General features: G+C 41.2%; 1 protein-coding gene across 2 annotated transcripts in view; it reads right to left on the reverse strand.

The window, feature by feature from the left end:
• camkk1a (calcium/calmodulin-dependent protein kinase kinase 1, alpha a) overlaps positions 1-26,707 on the reverse strand; it is a 96,303-nt gene that overhangs the window by 33,046 nt on the left and 36,550 nt on the right. For both annotated transcript variants that reach the window (XM_049592879.1, XM_049592878.1), the window contains exons 3-6: positions 19,882-19,929; positions 16,355-16,408; positions 4,600-4,651; positions 3,680-3,813 (exon numbers count right to left, since the gene is read on the reverse strand). In XM_049592879.1, coding sequence (XP_049448836.1) covers positions 3,680-3,813; positions 4,600-4,651; positions 16,355-16,408; positions 19,882-19,929 — 288 coding nt within the window. The remainder of the gene's footprint in view (positions 1-3,679; positions 3,814-4,599; positions 4,652-16,354; positions 16,409-19,881; positions 19,930-26,707) is intronic.

Raw genomic sequence — 26,707 nt, forward strand, 5'->3', positions numbered from 1 at the left:
TATTTTTTCTCATCCAGATCCACTGACTAGCTCTGGCTGCTTCATCTGACGTTTCCTTCACTGTCTTCCTCAAACTCTGTCCCCGCACCCCGAGTTCCCCCAGGAGCGAGACACTCCAACTAGGTCCCTCCAACTAAGCTTCCTCTTCTCTACACTTTCCCAATTCAACCACTGTCCCTACTTAGCCTGGGCCACTACCTTTGCACCCCTTAATATCTCCTCCTGTCTACATATCTGTTCCACAAGCAGCTTTCTTTTATCTTTGAGACCTGCTTTATTCCATACCGTTTTGCCTGAGCCAAGTCCCAGGCCTCCCCGGCCAAACTGAACATTACCTACAATCTCTGCATATATAGAGTTATAAGGTAGGGCTGCACGACACGAGGAAAGTATGCGGTAACGCTGTTGAGTATTGAAATAATGATATTACTGAACTGGACACGAAAGGCACCAATAAAAAACAGAATGGCCGTTACATTTTAAAGTGCAGTTTTCTACTGATACATTTTTCAAATAACTAACAGCTCCCACAAACCCAGAGACACAGGGTTGCTTTAAATACAACATCCCTGTGAATTTAAATCACCCAGAGAAGGTAAACATCTGCCAAGGACACACAGTGCTGAAAACACAAGGGCAGAAAATCTCCTCTGAAGTATCAGGAAGACTGTTAACTCACATTAGTTTTAAACCGTCAAACAGCCAATAGGTGAATGTTTGCTCCGAACATCTTACACAATTAAATAAATACTGCTCTGTTTGCACCATGCTTCATTTTTCTCCCTTTGTTTTAAGTAAAAGTGCCGAAAGCTTTAAACAGTAAATGAGCTGTTGTGTGCAGAGTGCAAAGCATCACAGACATACTAATCTTATTTGTAGCTGTTGACTAATGCAGTGTAGAGCATGCATTAAAAGGGCATCTTGATTTAAGGGGAAATCACATGAAGTGAGCTCGGGCCTTTGAAGCGTCTGCTCTCAAAACAACTGCACGCCTTGGTGAGTACAGGGTCGGCCTTTTCCCAACCTTCTGTGACAAATGACCATATCACTTTCATCAGCTTAAATCTGTTCCACTTGGCGTCGGCTTTCATGTTTCAAAAGTCTATTTCTAATTAGATGGACTGGACTGCAGCCTCACAGGAATCAGTTGGAAAGCCGTAATGAATATGATCCTGACCGGAGCACAGCCCATTTAAATGGATGAACAGAGAGAGATGGAGAGGAGGAAGGCTGTTTTCCCGTTGCCCACATACGCCTGTTATGAGAGCGAGAGTGAGGGTGGACAAGGAAGGGAAGAGACAAGTGTGTGTGTGTGTGTGTGTGAGCACAGGCAGCTCTTGCTTAAAAACTCTGTATTTCTGGCACACTCTACACCTGAGCAAGCCAGACAGCTTTCCCAGCGACTGACTCCCTGAGCTTGACTCCTGACAACGACGGCAGTGCCCCCGCCATCTGCCCAAGATTGAAAAACACTCTGATGATATCGCAAGGGAGCGGCGGGCATCTTGAGTCACGTCTTCAAAATGGGCTATCATCTTTCATAAACAACCTCCTCTGCAGAAAAGTCTATCCATCTTCAGAAGTCACTAACTCGACCCAAGTTTGAGACCGCTGGCTGTTGTGAATATAAGAATCTATTTACAGGTCGGAGGCTTTGTTTTTACGGAACATGTCGCTGAAACGTTATGAAGATTCAGTGACAGAGGTGTGATAGATGTGCTGGAGGGTAAATCTATCTCATTTTCCACACCTGTTTCCTGGCAGCGCAGGGTTTATCCACCTTTTTGGTCTGACATAAACTGATAGGACAAGAATACAAAGTGTGAGTCAGAGTACACAGAGAGGAAAGTTCTCTGAAGACGGAGTGGTAAAGGATAATCCTGACCACAATGGATTTAAACCCGCTGTGGATGTCCACTTGCTGTTATCACTGAAACATTTCCCAACAGCAAGACACCATTTATTATTTATCTCCAAATATCAACAAAACGGAAAATACATTTACGTTCTCAAAAAGAAACAGTGCCTCCTAAAGTCCTACATACAAACGAAAACATTACTTCCTCACAAGTATAAAAGTCCTCACAGTATAAAGTACCAACAAAATTATTGCATTGATGCGTCAAAGGTTTAAAACTGAGTTGAAATGGGCCACCTGGATTCCACAGTTCAATATTCTGTTAAAACATATCAAGCTTCCTATTGTGATTACGTCAAATTTGACCCGTTTCAAGTTAAAATGTTTCATGAATATTAAGCCTGACCTTGAGATGAAGATGGTTGATTGTTGGAGCGTTCTGACTCTAAAGGCTCATTTATACTCCTTTTACATACATAAAAAGATAAGTCCATTTCAAACGATGTGAGCGTCACTACCCCCATACTTCCATGCCTCCTTTATGATGGCATAGATACAACCAAGGTCGTTATATTGTTCCTTTAAATGGAGGCAGTGCTGTAGACAGCTGTGGTCTGTGTAGCTGATAATTACATCCCGACATGTGGATGGAGAATTCATCTCACAAATTTCACTATATATTACCAATATGTTCTGCTCTACCATTATTTAAATTTCTTCCTCATCTCCCTACGGTCGTATCTGGCTTCAACTTTGCAAATATGGACGGAATGAACACAGAGTATGAACACAACGCTCCACACAGAGATGTGTCCAACATTGAGCATATAGGAGCCATATCCTGACCCTAGACCTCTTTACTAATCTTAACCTGTTTGGCGATGGCAATAATCAGCAACTATTGATTTCCTAACCCTTGAATTTCTAATAACTATTTTTCCCTTTTTTATTATTTTTTTTTTCTTTTTCCTCTCTTTTAATTGGTTCATTAATTGGTTCGCCAATTCTTCTTATTTTAAATTAAGGGTTGAAATATGTTTGGGAGTTGTCCATACAAAAAGAGTGACTATTATCAAGACTAAGACCTGTACCAGTGCAATGTTACGCCTCTCAAAGTCAGAATTACAGTCCCCTAGCCTCACTCAAACCCATGTCATACTTAAGATATACTATGCAAATTTTCATATGAAATAATGTATAAACACATAAAGAAGTAATCCCTCTCATTGATCACTTCTGACCTGCCCTCAGTGTGTGGTGGTGTATTTATCTGCAGAGACTCTGCCCTCTGCCTGGATTTTATCATTTTCTTTTTATTTTCTATGTTCAGGATGTTTAGGGGCGCTCGGGTGAGGTTGGGGCTTTAAAAAAAGTTAGCTACCAGGTGCCAGATTGTATGCAAATAAAAAAAGGCAAAACATCAAATGAGAGTGAATCTAGGAATGGATTTTACTTTCACTTTCCATGGTGAGCGTCTTTACAAACAGTAACTCGTGATCCTGCATAGTACACCTCGAAGTGAATCCAGAGTGAGGGAACATTGTCTTCAGGTTTCCTTTCATGTGCTACATAGAGCTGGGAAACATAAGACCCTGGGAACATCAGAATGACCCCCTGCTGCGCTGCTAGCAGGATTAAGAACTTCTAGTACCACCTTCAAATCTAAACAAGAAATCCTACCACATGTATTTTGACTAATTTCCAGCATTAATGCAGGGGTACGTCTATAGCAACAGGACTGATGCATTAATTGGTTTCTACATGTAAAAGTAGCAACCTTTTACTGTTCAACATAGAGCCAAAAGATAGGGACACTCTTACCTCCACCAGCTTGACAATGTTGACATGGTCCAGTTTTTTGAGAATGGCAATCTCCTGATAGACCCTCTCCAGGGGTCCTAAGATTTTGGGCTGCTCTCCCTGAGCTGCTTTGGGTCCCCTTGGGGGCGGGCGACCTGCAGAACACCGCACAAACCAAATACATAACTAAATGATTCACTCAATCAAGATTAGTCTTGGTGAGAGCAATCATACAACATGATGATCTATAGACATGTGACTGCTTTTGTTTTGTTAGTGCTCCTATGTCTAAATGTAAACAGTTTCAAAACTGTCCAAAAATATATTTAAAGGATAATTTCAGTACTTTTCAACCTGGAGCCCACTCACAAAACACGTCTTGGTTTGTCTTTCCATTGTTCCAATGATCACCATCTCTGGTTTGGGAGAAATTAACCCCTAAATTCATTCAGTTGGATGTGAAAATATGCTGCTTCTATACATGCTAAAATTACTGTTTATTCAAATGGAGTGGTGAGTTGGCGATGGTGATTTTCTGGTTAAACAAAGGGGATTATACTCTTTAACAAAAAGCTCTGTCTCTGTAGGGACCCTTTCCATAATGTTGTCAGACACTTAGAATACCAACCTGAGCCTGAGGCAAAAACAAAGCACTTTAAGTGGACAAAAACTAACAGATAAACATGCCCTGAGTGGTTACATTGCAGCCTGTTCCGTGGCCTCCGGTTGCAGTGGTCTCACTCAGTACTAGACCACTTTCAATAACTGTTGTTCCCATTGGTCATTTAGACACAAAAACATGGGAAAATAGGGTCCAGGTTGAAAAACACAAAACCTACCCTTTGACTAGAAACCCCTCTGAAAGTTTAAAGTTAACATGATATGTAAACACTCATACAGACAGTGAATTGTGTGTGACTGTTTAGAAGAATAGCACTTACGTGGAAAACCATACTGCTTCATTAACTTCTTCTTGGACACCACCTTCATGGCCTGTAGGAAAACAGAAAATGATTTTGATCACACAGTGTCTTCACATATGGCTAGTGTTAACAATAAAGTGGAACCTCAACCATTCATCAATAAAGATCGATAACTTCTCAAAAGAGAAACTAAACTAGAGCTAAAAGGTGTACAAATAAACATATTGTTAAGACCCCCTTTAGGGGGTTTTAGCTGTTCTCCACCATTAGCTTAGCCAGTACTGTACTACATAGATGGTTCAGTTGCAAAATAGTTGCGAAGTTTTGCTTGCATACTTTTGTCAGACCAAACTGAAAGCGGACACTTGGTTTCATCTTGACTCCATCCACCAGTGTTTCGACAGTCAATAAGCTATCTTGCTGGGGGTTTTTGCCAGTAACTAAGTAATTAACTTGCTAACTGGCTAATGGCTGCCACCTTGCTGGTTTGACATGTGATTAAGTATTTCCAACCATGTAGCTGTTGTATGTGGATTGAAACCCTAAATGCATTCACGCTTGTGTTCAATGTGGTCGCAATGCGTCTCTGCACAGGCAGTTTGGCCGATCAGGTCACAATCTGTCCTCAATGTGGTCAAGCACTATCTGATTGCAATCCGTTCGCCCACAATACATTTTAATCCAATGTGTAAAGGGGGTCTACATGTACATGAAATCAAAGAACGAAACACCTTGAAGGTTTAACTTTCTGTTACAACCCTCAGCAGCTTCCTCACATGTGCCTTCATTAAATGGAGAAACATGCAAGTTTTGAAGTCAATGGGTTTATTATCTGTGTTATTATCCTTTGTTAAAAGGTCAGAGGCATCTGAGTCTGAGGCAAGTAAATGCTTCATGGAAAAGAGCGTGTATCGGTGTATAAAGGACAACTGCGTGTCTGTGTGTATATGTAAGGGAACAAACCCAAAGCCAAGATGACATCTCGTTACAAGGAATCAGTTATGCAAAGGAAGAAGAGAGACAGTCAGTAACATTTCCCTGAATGTCAGACATTTGTCCAAAATAGCAGAGCCATATCAAGCTGTCAGAATGTCAATGTGATTCCACTAATCACTAGAGATGAAATATTTTCTACTGCTTCGACTTTGTCTTCAGACCCACACGACCAAATATGTCATTTGTTCCTGCTCTCTAATATGACCCACAGGAGCGTTTCCTAAATTAGTGCCTTGAACGGTGGCAGGAGATCAACCAAACAGCAACCAAGCAGCAAGTGATTTAAAAATGAAGCCAACACTGACGTGCCAAAAACTGCAGTTCCTTGAATGGCCACTTGAGGCTGGCTCCAAAAGGGAGTCAATCCCCATAGATAATGTTACCACTCTGTCAGTCCCCACAGACCCCATGTTGAAATGCCCAACGTCACTACAGAAGTAAACATGTTTACAGCCGGGTACAAAAAAAAAAAAAGTTTTGGTTTCTGTAGCTAATTTCCCCGCTCACAATAACTGTTTTTGTTTTATATAACTCACATAACACACATTTTATTAAGACCTGAAGTTATGCATAATTAAGGGCATGGCTGCTGTGAGTGACAGGCAGGTAATGTCCAATGACAAGTTGATACCACGGTGACAACAGTGTTGAGGTTTACAGAGTATAGGCGCCGTAGCTGTAACTACTTTAATGTATGTAGTGTCTAATGTCTTTAATGTTTTGGTAACCTAAAAAAGTCTTGTTCAGCATTTGGTTGTACTACAGGACCGTCTAAAGAGTAGGATGTTCAGCTCTCTCCAGTAAGTTCATTTTGTTTAAATGGTTTTAAGACTGTTTTTCACTGGTGAAAATTAAGCATTGTTACTGTCAACCATAGCTGTAAATGCACTGTGCTAACCAAGCTAGCAGATAGCATTAGGGATATCTGTCTGTCCCTTTCACCCACATATGCTGACCTCCCGAAATTAAACTGCCGACAGCCAAATTGCCAAACTCGAGACTTTAAAAAGGGAGACCTATGGGTGATTCACTGTAGCTATGTCCACCATCTTTGTCTATCTTTGACCAGGGTAGGCAATCTGTGGCTCAAGAGCCACATGCGGGTCTTTAGCCTCTCTCTAGTGGCTCTGTGTGGCTTTGACAAAAAAAATTTACATTTTAATTTTCATTTATTGTTGTTGTAGGCCGAGTTTTAGCATGTCATCAGCTAAAATGTGCATCACATATCTGTGGCCTGGCGCCTTTTCCTCTAAATTTTGCCAAACCTCAATAGCAGTGGCTAGTCTTGCAGTCCCCTTGCTTTGATAACAATGGATTTTAAATCCAAAAAAGTAAAAGTCTCACAGGAAAACAGTAAATTTAATAGTGTGTGGACAGATTTCTTTACTTTCACTGCCAACGATGCAAAGTTCAAGTACCAAATAATCACTATTAGCCCTTTACAGAGTAGCCACCTTGTGGTAAAACTTGTTAATGAGTGCTCATTAGATGGATCAGTAATATTGACAGGCCAATTAAGACCTAATAGGCTGTGTTACTTCATTATAAGGCTCAAATGTGTTTTGTAACTCAAGTTCTATGAGATCAACCCGCCCTCATTGCTAAATGTAATGGCTGCAGTTTTAAAGAAGTGGTTAATGTTGTGAACTTTGGTTATGTTGGGCAACAAACCTTCTTGGTTAGGTTTAGGAATAAGATAATGGTTTAGGTTATGATAAGTATGTTCGTTACATGCTGTACCTGACATAAGTTAACTTGAGTGCTGAGTTCTGGTTTCACAAGGGACAGAAACAGTGGGCTCCAGGGTCAAAGTCCTGTGTTTGTTTGACACATCTGTCCACCCCAACCTTCTCCCTGTGCAAGCTTTGTTGCTCTTCATACTGCATCATCTGACTTCATCCTTTCCATCCTTCAGTCATAATTACAACAGCCATTACAGGTCGCTGTCTAACAATAAACGGAATTATGGGTTGCTTTACAAACAACCTATGTAGTAATCTTTTGGGGAAGGACGGTCTCTCAACACCACAGACAGTTCTGGTGATGTACAGCTCAGCCGTTTCCTCTGAAACTGGTCCCCATGGCTATGACTGTGCACAAACCAGGTCTGGCGAGGAAGCAGATCCTCCCCTGTATGTGTAGCACACCAGTTTCCATGGTGTGCTGCTTCTGTGTGTGTGTTTGAATATCTGTGTGTGTTAGATGGTGGGAGGGTGATTTATGACTCAGCCACAGAGTCATTAAACAGTTAAAAATTGTCCAGCAATATTCAGAATTATTGCAGCTTTTTTCGGTTGTAAAGTTGCCATACAGATTGCATTATTCATACCAGGGTTCATTACAGAATCTGGGATTTATGGTGGAGCTCCATAAATAGCTGCCATCTCAAAAGCTAAATTCTGCCTGTGTAGGCAGGTGTAGGTGCGTCATTGCAGTTTTACTCACAGTAAATGTGTTTTACCAAACATGAAATTGGGAATGACTATATCTTGCTTTTCAACAAAGTATAGCAATAAATGTGAAAAACACAATCTAAAAGGTAATGTGAGTTCAGTTTACAACCCTCTGATCATATGTGCCAAGGAGGAACTGGTGAGTGGTTCATGGTGTTGATCAAAGGGAGCCACAATCATGACAGCAGGAACTTTATTTTGTAGAAGCTGGAACATAAAAAGGTTTAAGGATGATGTCAGTCACCATATTGTTCTTTCACTGTGCCACTGTGCCTTTTCTGAATTCTCCAGCACTGTAATCTGTAGACAAAAAAGTCTCTGCAAACAAACAAGACTTCTGCTGCACTGCACCTTAAGTTTGCTTATTTATTTATTTTGCACCAAAGAAATAAAGAATAAAGAGAACTAATTTTTACTGGGTGTTGACATCATGGCTGGATTAAACTCCTGAGAGGCTCAATAGTAAAAGGAAGTTTATGCCACACAGGCTACATCCACATGAACACATTTTCATGTTATAAAAGCATTTCAAAATGAAAACAATCTCTGAACACACAAATGTTTCAGCACCATTTCAGTAATAATCTCCATAACACGTCTGAAAACACATAACACATAACCTTGACGTACAGGCATGTGCGCACCAGTAAACAGGAGGCAGACTGCCCACTCTGTGGTTGGTTGCATAGTTGCAGAAAATACTACAGAGGAAGAACAGCAATGGTGAAAAAAAAATGATCAGAGATTTCTTTGCTTGTTCCAATGACAAGGTGGAACTGTTACTGACAAGGTTTTTCCTGCACAGAGAATTAGGAAGCAGCCGTCTCCATCAAAGTTCCTCTTGCCTCCTGCTCTCAACAAAACTCTGATGGGTGCCATGTCGGAAATCACTATTTTCTAACGAGCGTGCACTTGATGGATTTCTGTCATATGTAACTGCAACTGCAGCATTATGCTGCTATGGTGGTGCTAAATCGTAGTCAGTACAGTGCACCGGGAAAGGCGTTGGGTAAACTGCCGAGCAGGAAGAAAAGAGCCATCTGTTTCAGACTGCAGCAAAGTTGGGACCAGTCGGACACAGCGTTTGTATATGCTGCTCAGTGCACCCTCATATGCATGTCTGACTGCCGTCTTATACTGAGACTACGTTTACACCAGTGGAATGAAAGGAACTAAAGTCGTTTTTTAAATGAACTTACACAATGACATCTGGAAAACATGATGTAAGTTCAATACCTCAGGCCACTGTTCAAGACCAACAAACAACAAAACCAGTTGAGTCATTGTTGTTTCTGCAGCTGCTTTTTTAGGCACCAAACGTGGGTGTTTTTTAGTGACCCGTCACTGGTTTTCCAGTGGGAAAAGCAATTATTTTTACCTAGACATTGCTACATTTATTGCTGTGACTGTGCCCCCCAAAACAGTATTTCAATTAAAAACATGATCTTTTCCTAACCATTGCCAAGTAGTTTTTATGCCTAAACCCATAATCACATTAACAACGGTGTTTTTGAACTTTAGTGTTTCAATATATCCGTGGTTTGCAGAAATGTACAATGACAACATTTATTCTGCCGACTGGGTTGGGTAATTAAAGTAAAAAAAGCTCACCGGTGCGAGAACTGGGGGCTTCATCACTAACCATGACAACTACTATAAAGCATAGGGAGGTAATGGCTATTGCTAAAAGATGCTGACCATAAACAGTATCACAATCAGAAGCAGATTTTATTTCATTTATACAGCACTTCAAAAAGAAAACAGGCTTTGCACCAAAATGCTTGACAAGTTTCCTACAGAAATTAATTTAATGTGGGGAGGTGCACAAAATCTGCACATTTTCTTTTTGTGTGTGTGTGTGTGTGTGTGTGTGTGTCTGTGTGTGTGTCTGTGTGTCTGTGTCCCTTCTCTGAACTCAAAGGTTTTTGTGGATCTTTGAATGCAGCACAGGCACTCTTCTGGAGAAGCAGCGGATGGATGCTGGTTAGATCCAGCACTGAACCCTGGGAAATGCGCAGTTTTCATGCGAACGCAGCTGGTTTCATCTAAAGTAAGTTGGAAAACGATAAACAACACTAAAACTATATGAACTAACAGACGGTTAAGTTTCACTTTCACTGCACTTGGCACTCTGCTGCTCCATCTGTCTGTGCTCTGCCCAGAGGGAGAGAGGAGAGAAACGCAGCTTCAAATAGATTTAAATGTGGCGGCTCAAGGCAGATATTGTGGCGGTGCACCCCAAATAAATGAATGTGTGGGAAATCTTGAAGTAAAATTGGTTAAACACAATTAAAAGCCAGATATTTAAAGTGATTCAGTTTATAATGGGCTTCAGTGGTTCGTATTATCACCTTGGAAAATGAATGCAAATTTACTGACGTTTTACTCTACAAAGTAAAACAGGAAAATTGTATGCACACAGACATGATAACATATTGACGTTTTTTATATATTCTAGATATGGTATCTTTTATTTTATCTTATTTTAACACAAAAACTAGGTCCAGAATCCTGCTTCCATACACAGTACAGCACATTTACAGCATATTAACACATATATATACTGCACCTGCTTCTGAGAGTAAATAGTTAGCCTCTATATTAATCGCTTCACCAATTTGAGTAAATGAATTTGCTTCCTGTGGCCCACCGAGGCTGATGAATGGCCTGCATCACAACTGGAAACCTGCCAGTCAGGTTGTGATCATAGTAATTACACAACGCAGGATGCAACAACAAAACACAGGCATGATTCAAAAACCTTTAGTAACCTGCTGATGTGCTGGACTGTAAAACCTGGTTTCCAATGCTCACATGGAAAGAGTCTTTGTGTTCAGCCATAATGCTGGTCAGAATTACAGATGGAATTATTTGATCTTTACCCCGCAGCCATCAAGTCAAAAACTGACCACTGCTGCTTTATCAACACAAATATTCACCAGTACTTTCCTCAGCATGTTGATGCCAAGACTGAGAACGTCATTAACATTAAGTGCTACAACTTCTACTGTACAGATTATATTTTCAGGTATTGTCCTTCCTGTGTGTGTGAGATGATATTTGTGCACACTGTATGTGGGCTTGTGCTGCAGATACTCCGCATGCAAATATATCCAACCGGTTTTATGTGAAACCAACTTAGATTGCCAGGAATTAGAATCACCCGTCCACGCCGTCATTACTCATCTCCTCCTCGCCTGATTCCTATCTTTGTTATTTCAGATGCGTCTGTCATTTGAGCCAGCACGCAGTCTGTCCCGGAAGGTAACATTTACCATCAGCGCCAACAATCAGCATCAGACGCAGGAACGCTTCCACACAGAGCGGAAACAACGATGCAAACGAGAAAATTGAATGCAGACATGCCCAGCGAAAGCTTTATATGCGTTTGCACACGCAGAAACAATGGAGGCGGATGGGACAGATGAAGGGGAGGAAAACACTTTTTGCAGTGGATATGAATTTTTCATTTTCAGGAATCTGTGGGTGATTCTAACAAAAGGAGGCTCCATTTGCACCTGATTCTCTCACACTACAACAATGTCTCCAAGAAAATGTGCTTAACTATGTTTTGCTGATTCCATTTAAAGGTGAAAATGGTTTTTGAAGTGCAACTTTTTGTAGTGTAGGAAGAGCTAGATTCATGTGCTATGTGCTGCTCAGAGAGAGGAGGTCTGAGTGGATGGAGGGTGTACAACAGAGCACTTTAGTCAGGCTTTCATCCACATGTGCAAAATTTAACCAAATTTCAAGAAAATCTGCAAAAAAAAAAAGTTACTTTGTTAATTAACATTTCATGCATTCCCATCCACTAATGTTACATGAACACTACGGACTTGGGTGGAGCTAATTCTCCAATCATTAGTGCCATTAAACTATTACTGAGGAGGAGGGTGCAACAAAATTTACAGGGCTCCGCTCCGAGTTATATTACCTTTATGTGTTAAATTAAAGTAGAGTAGAGTAGAGTACAATACAAAGATTATTAGTATAGTTTTAAACCTTCACCTTAAACCTGAGGCAGGCAGTTTTGTTTTGGCGTCAGTGGGCACACATCCCATGATAACATTTCAGCATATTGTAATTCAAGTGGTCTGAGAGATCACTAGACTTCTGCACTTCTTCTTGGCTTCGTTTTCAGACTTTAGAATATCCAACCCGTGATAGGCGACTTCGGCCAATCACGGGTCATTTCACAGGGAGGGCATTCTATTGGCTGTTCTACAAATGCAGATGCGTGTGTACGTCCCTTCAGATGGTGAAAGTGTGATTCAACAACGGAGAATCCTGCAGAGAAAGTTGCTTTTCCAGCCTTGGCAACAACTGCCTATGCTGCAAAGCAACCCAAAAATGGAGACGGACTTACCACAAAGAGTCTAACAGAGAGTCTGAAAATAAACAAAACAAAACAGCAAAACGTTTCAGAGATGGAGAGATAAAGTTTCTAATATTTTAGCCTCCTGCTAACCAGAGCTAAAGGCTCACGTCTATGGCTTCTTAAAGTTCATGTTTATGTAGCTCGAGGGGCAACCACCAGGACTGAAAAATTAAGCCCACGCTGAAGCACCAAAAACTGCAGTTCCTCTACTGACCACTTGGGGCTGGCTCCAAACATCTGTGTTAAAATGCCCAAATTTACAGCAGAAATAAACCTGTTTACAGCCTGGTCTCTATGGCTAATTTCAGCATTCATGACAGCTGTACAGGGGGTGAATTCTGATATAACTCACCTGTTTAAATGTCATTTGTAACATCTGGCGTAACCCCAGATTTACAGAGTAAAGGTGAAGCCAAAACTGTCAATTTTTCAGTGTGTTTTCAGTTCATGAAAGTTAACTGTAACCTTTTGGTCGCCTTGAATCAGAGTGTGTCGACTCAAAGGGCTTAAGAGGCAGGGATTTAAGCCAGTGGAGTGTTACAACTCACTGCTGGACTAGCAAAGTTTCTAGCAGGTTAGACCTGGCACTGCCGCTGGCCACCAGTCCGCTGTAAGCACCCACACTGGGGTCTGCGCTGAGTGAATTTAAGTTCTTAGAACCGCCAACCAAAGGTCAACCTCCAGAGCTACTGCCCACACTCCACCTGGTGAATAGTCTATAGTGGAGGGGAACAAGGCAGAGGGACTGTGGGATGCACTAGCTCACGAATTGTCTCATCTGTGGTCTGATAAACGAAGAAAAAGAGAACAGTGTACAATGCTGCTGAAATAACAGATTGATTGTGATATGTCTCATGATACCCATTCTCGAGAAGTGTATGATGTAACTCTTTTTTTTTTTTTTACCAAGGTCTAGTGTTAAGGAAGTAAACAAAAATCACAACAAACTAATATTGAATTCCAATACTTGAAATTGCAGTACATATTGAATCTTCACCTGAGTATCATGATGGTATCAATTCAGGAGATAAGCATATCGTCTCAGCTCTTGTATCAACAGCTTGCCACTTGCCAGATATGACAGTTAACAATGTTTCCTCTTTATGTTGATAAAAAAACGTGATCTTGGCAGTATTATGTTTTCTTACAAAATGTATTTACTGTTGCCAATTTGTAGGATACAAACAGAATTCTAGTTGACAGGGTTGCATCTTGCCGAATGTCTGAGCGGCTCTGCAGGTCGACCTTATTTAAAGCTGCATGTTATTATCCCTCCAGAGGGAAAGACGATACCAGCACTCGCTTGTTATAATATTTCACTCATCTCACAGGCTTGTCTGTGTCCTGACATCAGCTCCTGTTGTTTACCATCCAGCATCAGCCCTTTCACAAGCTGCCATTTTAATACTGGGTTGTGTTTAGCTCTGAGCTCTGACTGGCTCCAGTTCAAAAGTACATCTTAAACCTATCCAGGGTTGACATGACTCATCCAAACACTTTCATTGTTGTGACTCTACAGTGAGGGGCAGCTTAGTTGTGTTCAAACATGAAACAGCTTACATTTGGAGGGGGCGAGCTTTATGGGAATAAATCACCTTGATGGGAATGCCTAAAATGACCTCGTCTCAGCACGCCGGCTCATATCCAGATTCCCCCTCCTGAACTAATCTCAAAGCAACTGCTGGGTCCATAAAGCAAGCTCTGCTTTGGAGATAGACAATAAAGGATTGGATGCACTTTAAATGGCACCAGAGACCACTTTCATTTCCTTTTTTTTTTCCCCTGAAGCAACTGATGCAATTTGAGAGGAAGGAACTCACCAACCCAAACACCAAAAAAAAAAATAAAAATGTTGGCACTGTATGTTTATGGATATGTTACATGTGCATGTTATTATGTAGCAGATGTGCTGAAACTTTACTTACCAAAATGCTGCGGTTAACACATGGCTACAATTCCAACTGAAAAGCAGTGATATGTCCTTAAGCAACAATCACTTTTCATGCCACTATCCTGGCAAAACACACAGCTGGAAATCACTACAAAACACCAAAGTTTGGTGCCTAAAAAGCCACTGGAAAAAACAATGACAGACCCTCAAAAAAAACACTCAACTTTGGGGACAAAAAGCCACAGGAAAAAGGACAACAAGTCACTAAAAACACCCATGTTTTGGGGCTTAAAATCTACTGCAAAAAGAGCAATTTGTTAAAAAAAAATACTCATGTTTGGTAACAAAAAGCTATTGGGAAAAAAGAGTAAGAGGTCCCAAAAAACACCCATGATGAACTCTCAAAAGCTAATGGAAAAATGAACTGCTTTTCATGGCACTATCCCCAGAAAACACTCACCTTTGGGGACAAAAAGCCACTGGAAAAAGGGCAACATGTAACTAAAAAACACCCACTTTTGGGGGCTAAAAATCTGCTGCAAAAAGAGCGAGTTGTTAAAAAACACCCATGTTTGGGACCAAAAATTGAGTGACAGGTGCCTAAAAAAAAACACCCAAGTTTGGGAGCTAAAAAGTGGAAGCATAAAAACACCCAGGTTTCAGGGTAAGAACAGTGACAGGTCCCTAAAAAAAGACACCCATGTTTGGGGGCTAAAAACCGGCTGAAAAAAGTAAAGCTGTTCCAAAAATATCCAATTTTGGGGCTGAAGAGCGACTGGAAGAGCAACAGGTCCCTAAAAAAAACCCATGATAGAAAAATGCTGGGAAGTAAACTGGTTTTCATGGCACTATCCCTTCTGGGAAAAAAAAGAGTCCCTTAATAGCACCAAAGTTTTAGGACCGAAAAGCTGCTGGAAAAACAGCGACAGGTTCCTAAAAAAACACGTGATGGGGGCTCAAGAGCTGCTAGAAATTCAGCAATGGGTCTTTTAAAAACACTCAGCCCAGTGTCTTTGAGAGAAAAAGGTTTTTGTGGCACTATACCTACTGAAAAATGAAACACAAAAAAACCCACACATTTGCCAGCTAAAAGCAGAGGTAAACACCCAGGTTTCAGGGTTGAAAGGTGCTAGAAGAGCAGTGACAGGTCAAGAGTTGTTAAAACAATACCCATGTTTGGGACCAAAAAGTCACTGGAAAAAGGACATCAGGTCCCTAAAAAAACAACCATGATAGGCGTTCAAAGCCCATCAGAAAAAAAAACACGTGTCCCTAATTAATACCCAAGTCTCAGGACTGAAAAACTGCTGGAAAAGCAGGGACGGGTTCCTAAAAACCATTCATGATGTGGGCTAAAAAGCTGCTGGAAAATCAGCTATGGGTCTCTAAGAAACACCAACATTCTTGGGCTGAAAGCCAAGTGTGCCTGTGGAAAAAAAAAAACCACTCTTTGTGGCACTATCCCAGCTGGGAAAAAAAAAACGAATCCCTAAATGACACCCACGTTTGGGAGCTTAAAAAATTGGAGGCATTAAAATCGCCCAGGTTTTAAGGTTAAAGGTGCTGGAGAAACAGCATCAGGTCGCTAGAAAACACCCACGTTTGGGGGCTGAAGAGCTTCAGAAAAATGAACGATGACTCACTAAAAAACAACTGCTTTTGTTATTTGTTGGTCTTGAATAGAAGTCTGCAGCTACAGGCATCTCACCTGGGACTCATCTCCATCACCTTCCTCTCAGCTCATATACTACGTCACTTTAGAAACGCTGATATGATTCATATAAAACATACAATTGTAACGTTTTCATGGTTTGCAGAAAAGCACAATGCCAACAGTTTCTCCTGGTGACTGGAGTGAATTCACAGCTCTAAGCAACAAGGTAGAAAAAAAAAATCAATGGCCCTGGTGAGAACCTGTAAAGCTTTTCTGTCTAGACAATAGAGGCTGAGAGGCTTGATGAAAACTCAGAGGAGAACTGCGGAGGTGAGGCAGAGGGAATGCTTTTCAGTCGTTTATCAAAGATTCTGAAACATAAAATGACTGCGTTGACTTACATAATGTTTGTCATCGTCCTCATTGTAGGCGAGTTTGACCACACCGTAGGAGCCCTGCAACACAACAACAAAGAGATTCATTATTATATGTAAACCCACAGAAACACGTGTTGATTCAATGTCATTCTCATGTTTTGTGCTTTAGATTTACATTAAAAAAAAAACAGAACTAATTCCTGAAGCATCGCTCTGAGAGAGAGACAGCAGCATCATACTGACAGAATGTTTTGAAGGCAGCACAGTTTCCATTCAAACACAACATTTTTATTCTTTGGCAGCACAGAATGGCTCCTCCCACACACACACACACACACACACACACACACACACACACACACACACACACACACACACACCCATGGGATGTGTGTGTTTACCATCATAATCCTTTTTTTTTCTTGCATGGCTTCTTCTCTGATAAGAAAAAAGTAAGAAAACTGATCAAACTGATCAAATAAATAATTAAAGCGAGTTTTATCACCTTTGATGTCTGGTACAGCCAAATTTGCCAGCTGGCTGATCTTAAATGACTCAGGACTTATTTGTTCTTAGAAGAGAGTGTTCTTATGGACAGACACAAATCCATTTGTGAGCTCCAGTCGACACACGGAAGAGTGTGAATTCTTCAAAATTTATGTAACAAAGCCTCTGCAATCAAAAGCATTCGTGTGTTCCCTGTGGAGTCTCTATTTTGTTTAATAGAGATGGTTTGATATCACTGTTTTACTTCTGACCACAAAATCGACAATTTAAAAAAATCAATCTGACACTTGTTTATCCCTCGTTAATATCTAACAATATCTCTGCTGTTAATGAGCCTTTTGAATGCAGTTTGCTAATATAAAAACACCACCCTCTGCTTGTGTCTTGTGTAAATGATTTTCAGTTTTCCATTTCCATCTCTGTTGAATTCCTCCATGTGTTAACCACAAAAGTGTTTATTTCCAAGCGTCACTTTTTGAAATGCAAAATGTGGGTCGATCTGGTGTGCTGTCAGATTTAGTAAGGCTGCAGCTCAGTGTCTTCTGTGAAGTTGCAAATGCTGTTGTCACCAATTTTGAATATAGTTATTTTGCTTTTTATTTCCTCTTCCTTACGATATCCAATCTAATGTTCTTGTCACACACACACATTTGGAGTTTGTCCATCACTGCAGTCCAGACTGAACTATCTCTATTTGATGAACTGCCATAAACTTTCATACAGACATTCATAGTCCCCAAAGAATTCATCTTAATGACTTTGAGCTCCATGAGGTTCACATTCCCTTTAGATTCAGCTTTACTTTCTGTTATTGCTAATTAGCAAATGATAAATTGCTAATATGCTAAACTAAATTCATGGACACTGCAAACATTACCTGCTTCAAATCTACCTGGTGTCACTGTGAGTATGTTTAGCATTTAGCCCAAAGCACCACAGTGTCAAAGCACAGCCTCACAGAGCTGCTAACATTGCTCTAGATCAGTATTTCACAACTGGTGGGGTTGCGGTCCAAAAGTGGGTAGCGGGTCCATTCTGAATCGACCACAAATGATTTGCAAACATGTCAAGGTTGTACAAAACAACTTTATTTTTAAGTAGAGTGAATTTCCGGCACAGAGTTTTTATTTTAAAATACTGTCTCCTGTTGTAGAGTAAGTAGCCATGTTTCCATCAGCCTGTTAAGATGCGCGTCTAGAAGTATCGCATCGGAAATTATGATGGAAACACCAAAATACAAATTAAAATCCCCTGATTCGCACAAACTAAAACACGCTCGCTTTAGCCGGGTTTTGGTTGATTCGAAAAAATGCTGATTGGCAAAACGGGGGATGGAAACAAGTCTGATGAATTAAGTCTGACGTAGCGCACCTCTCTCCATGGTGATATCCACACTCCAGGTCCGGAAGGCGCTAATGCATTTACAAGCTGGTTACCAACCTCCAGAAAACGCAGAAGAAGAAGAATGCGAGACTTGTTTTGTTTCCGGTTTTGTGGGAAACTCGCGTGAGTTCGTAGTTTTCACCAAAGTCCGTACATTTAATGGAAACACACAGGATTTGTATTTCTTTTAATACGCATTTCCCAATGATTCAAATCACTTTTGGATGGAAACATAGCTAGTGACTAACGGACAGCTACTTGACAGAGACAGCAAACTAGCTCAACAACATGGCCAAACACAAGTATGACACTGAATGTATTACAGTAAGGACCTCGTACGAATGACCAGGGAACCACTGCACTATATTGTGTCTTGATTAATAGTTTGATAGGATATGCTGGAATATTTCTAGAAAAATAAAACTTGAGCAGGTACAAAGGTAGATGTCAGCAATGCAGGAAATGTTATTATTAAAATAAGAAATTACATTACTGAACCTAGCTACTCATCAGGAGAGTATCTGTGGTCCTCACATTAATGTCCTCTGAATTTGATTAATTAAAAGGGATAGTTAGGATTTTTAAAGTGGGGCTGTATGAGGTACTTATCCATGGTCAGTGTGTTACCTACAGTCGATGGTAGTCGATACGCCGCCAGTTTGGAAAAGCAGGCAGGAGTGCCACCACAGAAGCAATGCACTGCTGTGGACGGTGGCAAAAGCAAAGCGTATTTCATCCACCTAAAATAATCAATTTTGGTTTAAGTGTATGCTATATCTAAAATATTTTCACCGCTTTACCTTGCTTTCAAACAGCCTCTTCTGACAAGAAACTGAGGTGGTTATATCTCTCTCTTCATGGCCAGACTCCATTGAGAAAAACAGTAATTTAACATCACTGAACACAGGAGCTGCTGGTATACCTGCTGCCTCAGTCAGTTATTTTGTTTGTGTTATTGTATAAATTTGGTGTTTTAAAGGGTTAGTTTGGATTCACCAAAGTCACACGCTTTCACGAGAGCTTAGCTGCCTGCCTGACCGCCATCTACTGTAGGTAATACACTGACCATGAATGAGAATCTCATACAACCATGACATTTCAAAGGGTTTTCTGTTTTTGTTGGTAAAATGCTCAACGTCTCCCTGGTTCAATATGCAGACATATCACCCTACTACAGCCAACAGCCTACTGATGTTGTAATGCTTGAAACCTGCGGATTCAAATTTGCGGGTACGACAGTTTTTTTCTTTTTTTCCCCTCCTTGTTAGCTGATGGGATATTTACTATTCAAACTGCATTTGAAACATCCATCTCCCTTCATTTGTTTGTAATTTGAATTGCAAAGTAGCCCTCTTATAATGTTAGTTTCAATCAAGAACACAGGACCATGGAATAGGTGGTTTTCAATGGAATATTCCCCCCCCCCCATCATATGTACTTTTTCATTTTTACTTTTATATATCTTATATATACTTTGAATATTATAATCTGTAAGCAAAATAATAGAGACGACTTTCAACTTTTACTTTGCCCATGCTGTGAATGCGAATCTTCTCACTTGACAGACAGACTGAACCAAGGGTCAGTCTTCTCCAAGCTGCTGCTGCTCTTTCACCAAACTGCTCTGAAATGAACAGATGGCAAAAAACCATCACACTCACCTTTCCAATCTCACTCTTCAGCTTATACTGGTTCAACTGGATACAGTCCTGTTAGGGGGGGGAGAGAAAGAGAGAAAAGACAGCAACATGAGGAACTGAATCATCAACATAAACATGACAGAGAGAATTCATCCTCTAAAGCAAAAAGAAAACAGGGCCGCCTTCGAAACAGGAACAAAACGTCCCCGTTGTGTGTGTGTATACACGTTGAAAGTCATTTATTTCAGAGATGTAGGTAACGATGCAGTCTGCAGTTTCTGTTTACTGTCTGCAAATCCATTAGAGAGCTACTGCTTAAATGGCTGATTTGCAGTTCCATAGCAACCGCTGCTACAGCTTGGAGTCAGCCAGGAGCACGGCAGAGGAGAGCGGGACAGAGAGGGGGGAGAGTTTGGTGGTGGGGAGCATTTCACGGGGGTGAACAGGCAGCGAAGTCAATGAGCAGAAAGTGAGCAGGGGTAGAAGTGTGAAAAAGAAGGCGATGGAGCCGTGGAAAAAATGGATTGAAAGCAGTTCTCTCATTACAGTTTTGGGGGGGTGATGGCATAGTGTGAGCTGAACCAGTGCCTGAGGCTTGATACTGGGACGTGTTTACAGGATGAGAGGAGGTAGGAGAACACAGATGTAACAAAGCAGAGTAGTGTGGCAGGACTGAAAGCACTGCACAGTGCAGGGCAGGACTTCACTCGCCACCAGGCGAGGTATTTTAGAAAATATGACATTATATAATAAGCTGCTGGTTATGTGAGCTGTTGTTGCTGCAGGAGATGTCAGGATTGTGCATTGGAGGGTGATGCACTGTAGGGTTATGATGGTGTGAATTACTGTGGGTAGGGATTATGACAGAGATAGAACAGAAGATGGGGCTTTGATAGGTGAAGCAACTTGGAAAAGGCTTGCTTTGATTGGTGGAAAAGAGATAAAGAGAATAAAGAAAATAGGGCGGCAAAGGATAAAGGGAAAGGCAAATGAGGAGACACCAAAGAAAAGAGCAGTAGGAGGGATTGTCTGAGAGGACTTCCATTGGGTTCACAGTTTGCCGGCACATGCTCAGTGGGCGCTGCACTGCAGTTAATACTCTGTCAGGACTGATGGATAAAGAGGGCCAAGCAGAAAGCCTTAAATACATCTGCCACACTGGCACATGCACGCACACATGAAACTCCAATGCTTCACTGGACCACAATAAATCTTTGGAGGGCTCTCTTGGTAAATTAACAGCGCAGCCCCGCTGTCTTCCTCGGTATGCAACTCAGCCACTTCTGCTCTCCGTGAGTCCCTTCAGATTTCCCTTTGTCCTCCTTTGTGTCTGATCCGTACCAACTTCTACATCCATTACTCAACAACTGATCAATATCAGCGCATACATAACTGCCGCTGTGGCGTTCAAAATCAATGGCCCTGCATTTCATTCCTATGGTGAATAATGAGCAAGCCTGCTTCAGGAAGTATGTAATAAAAAGGGAACTTTTGTTTGGTTGTATTTAAAGCCTGTAGTGACGTTTTAAAATTAGCTTTGATGGAAATGTATTCTGCCTGTGGCAAAATGAGACCAATGCAGAAGAAGACGGGTTGTCTTGTGGTGTTTTGTATGTGTTCTGAGGGCGGGTGCAAAAAAACCTATCCGGCAGGAAACGCAGCAATGTCACTTTTTGTTGCACTTTTCGTGGCACTATCCTTGCAGGAAACGTGACACGTCTTGGTAAAAAACAACCACTTTTTGTCGCACTTTCCCAAAATAAAATGTAGTGATTTTTCAGTAAGAACAAGAGCTTTTCGTGGCACTACCCTGGTGAAAAAACAAAACAAAAAACAGCGACGGGTTACTAAGAACCTCTCGTGTTTGATGATGATGGCCAGGTGGGTCAACGACTCACATATGACCTCAACGACTCTGTAATAGATCACACCCACACAGGGTTTAAAGCCTGTGACTCCACACCAGCCAGTTAGAACTGAAAAAGCTTCTTGGATGAGAGGTGAAACGTCTTCCAAGAAACTCAAGCAAGTCCAATTACCTACAATATAGCACTTAGGATGCCCATGGAAATGTTCAGTTTCCTGTTGATGGACATTTAGTTTGTGTGTTTTATGTCCATGTCTGTATGGAGTGGTGGAAAGATGAGGCCAACCTAGAGGAAGCAGCATTGCTTTGGTCCCCTCGGTGCCATGCCATTGATCCAATGGCTCATAATGTCAAAGCCGCCATAGTCTGAAAATGTCCCATTTGTCCGACAGCCTTCTATCCTGAAAACAAATGTGCATCGCTCTGAAGGGCTGTTTCTCAGACAGCACTCTCCCAAACAGAAGCATGTGGCTAATTATTTTGCTGAACAACCTTATCGGACCTAACCCAACCAACAAAGGCAATGACTACTAGCCAATTAGTGGAAGAGTAGGGCTTGGTTTTGGGAAAACAAGACGTCTGACAAATGAGCTTCAGGTCTAGTGGTACATTTTTTTGATTACTAGGGCTTCAGAACAATTGCCCGACCCTGTATCTTCGGCAAAAAGCCAATGGGATTTTTCCACTGGATTTTGGATTATTGCAGAAAATAGATCTGTGGCAAACAAAAGTTTATGATATACTTACACGTTTGTTTGGCAAGATAATCTTCACAAACACCACTTTGCAATTTCTGAAGCATAAATGCAATTGCCAGAAGTAAAAAGCTAACATTAGGCTATACTGCATGACCTAATTCATTCATTTATTCATTTTCCGTAACCACTGCTGTTGGGGGTCGCGGGGGGGCTGGAGCCTATCCCAGCTGACATTGGGTGAGACGCAGGGTACACCCTGGACAGGTCGCCAGACTATCACAGGGCTGACACATAGAGACAGACAACCATTCACACTCACATTGACACCTACGGACAATTTAGAGTCACCAATTAACCTGCATGTCTTTGGACTGTGGGAGGAATCTGGAGCACCCGGAGAAAACTCACACCGACACGGGGAGAACATGCAAACTCCACACAAAGGGGTTCCCCTAGCTCCTGGTTTGAACCCTCTTACTGTGAGGCCACAATGCTAATCACTGCATCACCATGCCACCTGCATGACCTAATGTTACAACCATATCAAGACTAAAGCCATTTTTGGCGCGGTGCTGTGTGATGATGTTCTGTAGTCTCATCTAGCCGCTTGTTAGCTATCCTCTTTTTTTAAGACACATAGAAGCTTCAAAGTTCACTGATACTGATGTATCTTTATGTCGTAACAGATGTTCAGCAAGATAATCTTCACAAATAAACTAAAGTTTTATGATTTTTTTTTTAAGCATCAATGCAATCACCAAGTAAAAAGCTAACATTAAGCTGTGAACAAACTACACCGCGGTTGCATGACTTCAGCGTCACCACCACTGAACTCGTTGTTTGGTAAGATGACGTATAATGTCCCCGACAACACTTGTAGTCTCATTAAGCCACTTGTTAGCAACTGCCTTATTTAAGACACATAAAAGCTGCAAAATTTACAAGTGGGGTACTTTGTGACAAATTTAAATGCTGCAGAACCAAATGTGAAAATCCCAAAAAACACTGACTTCGAGATGAGGGAACCAGAAGTGCAAGAACGACAACTCATTTCTGGGTTTCAGACTCATTCCTGCAGCACTCCTTTTGTTCTTTGTTTCAGTTATTGTATAATATGGGTGCTGTAGACCACTGTGATAAACTGTACTTGATACTCTGTTTTGATATAAGTCATTAAGCTACAAAGCACTAACCCTGTATTTTTTTGGGTGGTTTTATTTGCATTCTAAGTCCTAACTCTAACCCACACAATAGAGAAGTGAATGTATTCTGATATCCATCCCATTTCCCACGGGACAGAAAATTATACGCATCACATGTATGTGTACAAAACAGAGTCAAAGACAATCACAGATGTGATGAGAAAGGAGTTTCCTGCAACACAGAGAAAGGAGCTTCTGAGCTTTAGTTAAACCATTATATAAGCTCTACACACAGTGGTTCCTCATGTGGATTAGTACGAGATTTCCCAAATTGTCATGGAGGACATTTTTGTGTCTATAATGAAGGTGGAAAGATAACAGATACTGACACCATTTATGACAACTGGCATGTGTGAATAATTCTTATATGCTCTCTCATTGTGGTAACTGCTGTTATATTAAGTAAAAGTGAGGAAACTCAAAATGTCAGCCACGATGGATGTTTGTGCATTCAAGAAATGCTTCTCTCTCTCTCTCTCTCTCTCTCTCTCTCTCTCTCTCTCTCTCTCTCTCTCTCTGCTGTGTCATGCTGTAGATCCAGAGAGAGCAGGGAAATATGAGCAACATGAGTCTTTTTTACGGTTCAGTGCGAGAAGCTGCAACTCCATTTTCAGATAGGAGAGGACAGAGTGACAGGTCTGCAAGTCTGTGGCAGCAGTCTGTTAAATTCAGAGGGGCTCCACATCCTGGCAGATGTCATGAATATTTAATGTTCACTCTGAATCGGAAAAAGTCAGGAGGAAAATGGAGATTCGGCAGTCACCCGCAGCTGCATTATACTCTCTGTTTTCGTGGGTTAGCAGAAAAGACAGCTGCTTGTTTTCTACATTATATAGATTAAGATACTTATCCTTACTGATAAACAATCTACAACAGCCTCCACAGGTACAGTTTTGAAGTCATTTTGGCAAATAATATGCTTATTTATTTCTTACCTCTCGTGTGTACATTACTGGCAGCAGCTTTGCACAAAAGCTACCTGGATTCTTTCCAAAGGTACCAAAATACACCTCCCAGCAACTCCGATGCTCACTGATTAAAACAATATATCTCTGGAGTTCATTACATACAAAAAAACCCACAAATGTTAAAATGATACTATGCAGTTTAATAGGAGGTTGTGGGACTGTGTACAAGACTATTTCTTCACGAGGCACAGACTTCTGAGAGTCTCCACCACAACCTCAAGGTGAGGTTTTCAATTAGACTCTCTGGAACTGTCCTGAAACGGTTGAAGTCATATCTTGTGTCATGACAGGAAATACTTTGTCTAGATTGGTAGCTATAAGTCAGAGCAGATGGCCATGACATGCGGAGTCCCACAGGGATCCATTTTGGGACCCCTATTATTTAATCTCTGTATACTTCCATTAGGCCAAACCATACAAATTAATAAAGTAGCCTACCATAATTATGCAGGTGACACGCAAGAATATCTCTTTCAACAGGTGAAGATCTGTGTCACTGTACTGAGAAAATCACTGAATGGATGCATCAGCATTTTCTTCTCCAACTCAACAGAGATAATCCCTGCATAATTGTCTTTGGGCCATGGAAAGAACGACAGAGTGTCAGCTCTTGTCTTGAGGCTGTCTTTCTAATGAGATAGAGTCACGCAAGAAAACTTGGTGTTATCCTATACTCAGATTCAAATTTCCACAGCCACATCAAATCTGTATCATCATCTGCCTACGACCATTTAAAAAACATTGCCAGAGTTAGAGGAATAATATCAAAGCAAGACCTTGAAAAGCTCGCCCACGCCTTTATTTCCAATAGATTAGATTACTGCAATGGTCTGTTCGTAGGCCTTTCAAAACAAGCTGTTCAGAAACTTCAGCTCATACAAAAACTAGGAAATATGACCACATTACACCAGTTCTAAAATCCTTACACTGGCTACCTGTCACTCAGAGAATTTACTTCAAAAATCCTGCTGCTTGTGTATAAATGACTCTGTGGCTCAGTGCCCAAATATATCTCGGACATTCTTGTGACATATGAACCTTCTAGAATACTTAAGACATCTGGGGCCGGCCTACTGACCGTCCCAAGAGTAAAAAAAAAAACATGGTGAAGTACCGTTTTGTTATCATGCAGCATAAACCTTGTGAAAAATAAATCAGTTTTCAGCTGGCACTGTGCCATAAAAACAGTTGTTTTTTTTACCAAGACATCGCTGCATTTTCAGCATGGATTGTGTCCTCAAAACCCGGGTATTTTAAGCCAAAGCATGATCATTTCCTAACCACAACCAAATGGTTTTTGTGGCTAAACCTAACCAGATATTAACTACAGCATTTTTCAATGCTAAAGTTTTAACATATCTGCTACATAATAATGTGCAAATGTAACCTACCCATGGTTTGCAGAAAAGTACAGTCAGTGCCAACATGTTTTGTCATGATTGGGTTGAAATGTCCACAAACAGTCATGCACACGCAGGAAACAAGTAGAAATGCTCCAAATGATTACCATGGCAAATTAGCTGCTTCCACCCCCTCACCCCCTCACTTCTTTAATGGCGTATTCAGCAGAACAATGCTGGCACCTGACTGATGAAGCAGTCAGAAGTGCTCTTCAGTCAAAGCCAACATCAGAACAAAACACTCTCACATGTTCGTGCAACATCTGCTCACAGTGCAGAGCCTGGAGTGTTATGTAGGCTGCAGAAGCTGGATAATGATGCATTAACATAAATCAGCTAATACACAGAAGCATGTTTCCACAATGGGTGCTAATGGGAGACAAGCGTACACACCTTCTCACGCTTCCCTATTTAGATATTTAGATATTGAGCTATACGGTGTCTTGTATCTAGTTATGACCACTGCTCTCATAAGCACAATGGAGCCGCTTTCTCTGTCTGTGTTTCACTCCCTGCTATGTTACCACCTGTCACACCCAACTGCAGACAGTCATGCCAGCAAATGTCCAAATCAGAGGACTGCAGAGACGGTCATTTCAGAGCGTCTAGGTGTTTTACATGAAAGCTTCAAGCTTTTAGACTTTTACTGGATTATTATGCAGACATGGCTCATCATTGAACAGCATGGCCAGTATCTGCCTCAGTATCTTCT

The sequence above is a fragment of the Epinephelus fuscoguttatus genome, linkage group LG12 (assembly GCF_011397635.1).
Source record: "Epinephelus fuscoguttatus linkage group LG12, E.fuscoguttatus.final_Chr_v1".
In the NCBI taxonomy this organism is placed as follows: Eukaryota; Metazoa; Chordata; class Actinopteri; order Perciformes; family Serranidae; genus Epinephelus; species Epinephelus fuscoguttatus.